The 5,638-nt window shown below is 31.4% G+C and overlaps 1 protein-coding gene across 1 annotated transcript in view; it reads right to left on the bottom strand.

Moving 5' to 3' along the window:
- Nucleotides 1–262: 262 nt before the first annotated feature.
- LOC111616396 (dihydropyrimidinase-like) overlaps nt 263–5,638 on the bottom strand; it is a 13,089-nt gene continuing 7,713 nt past the window's right edge. The window contains exons 2-6 of the mRNA XM_023357816.1: nt 3,329–3,485; nt 1,027–1,168; nt 870–953; nt 630–809; nt 263–330 (exon numbers count right to left, since the gene is read on the bottom strand). Of these exons, the coding sequence (XP_023213584.1) occupies nt 289–330; nt 630–809; nt 870–953; nt 1,027–1,168; nt 3,329–3,485 (605 nt within the window). The 3' untranslated portion in view covers nt 263–288. The remainder of the gene's footprint in view (nt 331–629; nt 810–869; nt 954–1,026; nt 1,169–3,328; nt 3,486–5,638) is intronic.

Genomic DNA, 5,638 nt, shown 5'->3' with positions numbered 1-5,638 from the left:
GGCCATTGAATAAGAAATGTTTCTTTCACAAGAAATGTATAAAATTAGTGCTGTATTAGACTTACGGTACCTAATTTACATACTGTACAGACGATAGTAAACTCAATTTACCCGCCTAAACTCTCCGTAGCGTAGCGCTGGACGGCGGAAGGTAGTTCGGCTGCCCGATGACGTTTTACTGAATTGTAGGAGTTTTTTACCATGTTTGTATGGATACCGTCACAATTTTTTCAATATCATATAGGAATCCAAACTATAGGAACCCGTGTTATAGGGGGGTCGACTGTATTACTGTTGGACAAATATTACTACAGGTAATTTCATCACTCCCTGAAATGGTCACCCAAAATACTTTTTAAAGAGATTTTACTGTATTTAAAAGTTCAATAAGCTTAACAAAATATAATTTTTTCCTCAATTTCTAAACAGCTAAGAATAAGATCTATAATTCCGATATGTTTATAAAATATCACAGATTGACCAGATTTTGTTAAGTGAAAATCAATTACTTATGTATTGATTATCTGTTTTAAATATTACTATTCAAATTATTATTTGGAAAAAATTGAAATAAAAATCAATAGGATCAAATCAAAAAAGTAAAAGCTTTTAATATGATTTATATTTACCTTTCCATTGTCCACAACTACTCTTCCTCTTGATATAACATAAACAGGAACACCATGACATGTCATTCCCTCAAAAACATTAGAATCAACTCGCTGATGATGAGTCTTTGCCTGAATGGTATGTGTTTTATTGCTGTCCCAAACAACAATATCTGCATCAGAACCCACTTGAATTCGTCCCTATTATCAATAAATTTATTCTTTTACAAAATCAATATGTAATATTAAAAATTATTTTACCTTTTGAGGATATATGTTGAAGATTTTAGCTGTATTTGTACTGGTTACAGCTACATACTGACATGGATCTAGTTTGCCAGTCATCTTAAAAAAGATATTTAAAAAGTTTTATAATCTGAACAATTTTAACAAGTATATGAAAATAAAGTTTTCTTACCACTCCCTTTTCCCAAAGTACTGACATTCTATCTTCAACTCCATTGATTCCTGTAGGAATTTTTCTAAAATCTTTACACCCCATTGCTTTTTGTTCCAATGAAAAGGTACAATGGTCACTTGCTGCCACTTGTAAAGCCCCACTTAGAAACAAAATGGAAATAATGATATTTATATACAGACAACCATTAATAATTTAAATTATGTCAAAAAACAAGTGATAGAAATATGACTTTTTCTTCTATGAAAAACATTACAAGTGATAAGGAAAATTTTTTTTTGAAATAAAATTGCTAATATATGAATCCAATATTGTATAAGAAAATACAATTCAATTAAGAAGAAAGTGAATAAAAATTATTAACACTCATTGCCATAAAAAATTAGCATACCAAGAAGGTGTTTTATTGCTGCAAACTTGGCATGCAGATATGGAAATGATTAGAGTTATAGCATGATGGCTCAATGCATAATGCAAGCAGAGGGCATTAAAGTGTCCCCTTGGCCTATAATAAAACCACACAAAGGCATCCTGTCTGCAGTTTACCTGTTGCAGAAGGATGCTGTATCACTAGAGATGCCTTTATGTTGCAATCAAAGACCACAAGAACAATTAATCAATTCTGAGAGAAGCCAGATGTAGGTTTGAACCTTTGCATTTTCATTTTTTTTATACATATGATAAAATAATAAATTATTTCTTTATCATTAGCATTATTACTATTATTATTCCTCACATTTAAAACTTATAAAACAACAGATTAAAAACTGTGTCATTTCTTGTTTAGCAAAAAAGAAGTCTCTGGATTTAACTCTTACATTGTTAAATGAAATTTTATTTCTTATTAATTTTTCAGATATTTTCTCGTGGTTACATACTATGTTAACACAAACCAAATAAGCTTCAGACATTATTGTAGATCAGGGGTGGCCAAAACGTGGCGCATGCACCAAATGTGGCACATTGGACGATTACAAGTGGTGCTTCAGCTAGTTCTGAGCAAAATTGCCAGATTTGGCTTTTTTGTGATTAAGAATATTATAGAAAAATAAATTTTTTATAGTCTGTTCATTTCTTGCACAATTCATTACAGTCTATTTTGCAGATGAAATGAGTGTTATCCACATAGTAAATTACAGTGTATGCATGTATTTTGAGTCTTGCGATCTTCATTTCAGATCAGTTTACAAGCCTGTAAATGGCCGAAAACATTTATTCTGATTAAAGTTATTCCAAGCTGATCTCGTTCTAAGTGCCAATAATTCTGGTGCAGAGTAATTTTCACCAAACGAGACTCTGGCAGCAATAGCACCATCATGAAGCAATAGCCCTCTCGTACAGGAGATAATTGTTAACTATTGTAAATTGGTTCTTCAATAAACTGTCATAAATTAGTTAATTCAACTGTGTGATTAAGTTATTCCCTTTTCTCCCCTAAGCGAAGCAGATTTATTCTTCTCTCTATTTATCAACCCCTAACATTGAACGTAAGACTGTATAAAAAGTGTTTGAGTTATATGGCGCATCTGAACTTGTCTGTCAAAAAATTGGCACATGGTATGCAAAAGGTTGGCCACCTCTGCTGTAGATGGACAAAAAAGACAAGTCTGATATGAAAATAAAAAAATGCACCAATTACGCACCCTAATTATTAATGTTATGGACAATTTCCTTATGCACTCGTGTTTGTTATACTTCAAATATAACAATATCACATCTGAACATTAATATGAAGAAATAAAAATTTTATTTAAAGACATACAAGAATTAAATCTACAGACTTTGTTTTCACTAAACAGGAAATGATGTCATGTATTTTTAATCTCTTGTTTTATAAGCTTTAAATGTGAGAAATAATAATAATAATATGGTAAATAATAGTTTTTTTTATATGTAACAAAATTATTCTAAAGGTGCAAACCTACATCATGTAGCTCCAGTGTCTAGCATCTTCTCCACTCAGTCATTTCCATTACAACAAAAGTAGAATTTCCAAAGACTTGTAAGCTAAACACTCAATTTTCGGAGGCTCGTTTTTTGAAAATGCTTGAAAGTGGGTCCTATTATTTGGACAAGGAGCTGCTTGTGTTTAGGGCTATGTGCTCATCAACTTTCATTTGAATTGGAGAATTGTCTGGCCCTCTCTTCGTAAGTATGATGGTGATGATGATACTATTGAATCTAACTTAGCACTTTTATTTTTCATTAACTTATATTAAGAACTAAACTTTATAATAATCTTAATTGAACGGAATAGCAAGCAATGATATATAATGAAAATAATATAGAAAAATTAATGCACCTTGATAGTAAATCCATAAGATACAGTGGAGTTGTGGGATCGGGTCGAAGAGGAGGTGACACAACATGAGAAGCTGATTTATACCAACATTTATCAAAGTAGGCTCTTCCATCAATTGCTAAACTAGCTGCAAGGGTTTCTCCAAAAACAATGCATCCTTAAATAACATATAATATATTATTAAAAATAATTTATTATATATTAATATAGCATCTAAATTGTTATTTGAACTGCAAAACATTTTAATAATTAAAACAGCCTTAAATATTTAATTTTGTGTTAAGAAATAGATTATACTGAGAGATATATGTTTATTTTGATATAGTAGAATCTCATTTTAATGAATTGCTTGGACCACTGAAAATCATCCGTTGTTCTGAGAATCTATTATTTTGAGAACAGCAGATTTCTCACATACCCAAGAAAATATCCATTACATAACTGTACATATAAGCAATACCTGTACTTAAAATTACAGTATTTAGTCTCTTGAGATCTCTATTCTTTATTCTATAGAAATATGTTACAAGTTCATATATTAAGCCACGTGTGTACAATAAAGCTGACGGAAACTGTACATACTCTTAAGTACAAAAAGAGGCAAATTACATATGCTCATTAGCACTTCACTTGACATTATGATTTGTTAAAATACTTGTCCATCTTGGTTTGTTTTGATGCTGCTTTTCTGCTTATTGAATACAACATTTAACAACTTGATATTAGCAACATCATGTATATCTGTTTGTTTATGCTGATACTCATCAGGAAGGTCTTCATGATTTTGAAAGACTTGATGGCCTTGCTGATTTTTGACAATACACTTGAACCAGCATCCAAGTGTAGTGCTGAAATTTAGCAAGACCACTGAGTCTAGTGACTCCTCAATTTTATCAGTCCACTGACACTTTGTACAATTCTTTAATTGTACATATTCCAGATGTATGCTAACAAGGCCATCATTGAACTTTATGAATTCATAGAAACACTTGAGTATTAACTAAATGTTGAAAAAAAAAAAACACAAAGTTTGCAATAGATGGGGCTAGATAAAATCTGTTATTCCAAATTATGGATCTGCTAAAAGGAGGCAAAATTACATTGATTTAGTGGGACCTGGAAAAAAATTGTTGTTCTGCAATCTGTTAAAACAAGATTCTACTGCATGTAAAATGATAGATAGTGGAAATTAAATAAAAGAATGATGGATAACAAGTTTGGAAGGTTGTATGAATTACAAGCAAAAATTATTGTGACATTGTCTCAATGCCAGGCTGCAATTTTTAATTTAAAATATAGATAGGCTCTTGATCTCAAATTAGTAGTTTAGTAGTGTCTTGCCCTTGTACAGTACATCATACTTTTCTTGATAACAAGACATGTTGGTCATCTAGGTAATGCTATACTGGAGAAAATTTTTGAATTGAAGTCACATGACTTCCAGTCTAGACCAGAAGTTTGTATATAGTTAATTGGGGCAGAAGGTCCCAATTACAATTACAAACATCTATCTAACACTTCTAAAGATTAAGGAAGAAAGGATGGACAGACAGATGACAGTGGGAATTTATAGATCTACAATTTTTCAAATTGCAGCCCATAATAAATAACCTGTGGAAAGAAAGTATGTCTAATGTTGCTTTTAGAAAAAACCTGCATATAAATTAGTATTGCATTAATACAGAGTCTAATTTAACATAGTTTGGGCAAATATATAGAATGAGTAACAGATGTAGATTTCTATCAGTACAGTGGTACCTCAGGATACGAATGCCTCAGCATACAAAATTTTCAGGATACGACATGAAATTCGAACATATTTTTGCTCCACTATATGAACATAAACTCACCATACGACGTTACATTAGTTCACAGCGCCATTTTTTATTCACTTCTGTTCGTTGGTCTCAGTCCACGTGTTTGCTTCATTGTGGAAGGATCTCACTCGATAAAGGAAATCTTGAGTATTATCAGAAAGTGACTGATTTTATTGAAAAGAAACATCCTGAAAAGGTTCACACTGGCCATATTGCTGCTTGGAGTAATGACATTTGCCTAAGTCATTTTAGAAACATTTTAAAAAGTAGGCAAAGCCAAACCTCTTTGGATAGATATTTTACCAAGCGACCTCTATCCAGTGAAAGTGCTGGTGGAAGTGAAGGAAAAAAAGCAAAAAGCAGTGAATAAAAATTTTTAAAAAATATATAAAACAACACTAATTTTTAAATCTCTTCTAAGTTATTTTTAAGTTATTGTTACATTATGTTATGTAAGTTAAGTTTTAGTATCATTTCCCTTCTCCCTCTCTTC

The sequence above is a fragment of the Centruroides sculpturatus genome, unplaced genomic scaffold (genome assembly GCF_000671375.1).
Source record: "Centruroides sculpturatus isolate CEXI.00-Female unplaced genomic scaffold, Cexi_2.0 scaffold3118, whole genome shotgun sequence".
In the NCBI taxonomy this organism is placed as follows: domain Eukaryota; kingdom Metazoa; phylum Arthropoda; class Arachnida; order Scorpiones; family Buthidae; genus Centruroides; species Centruroides sculpturatus.
Note: the sequence above shows the minus strand (reverse complement) of the source record. Positions and strands in the feature narration are given on the sequence as shown.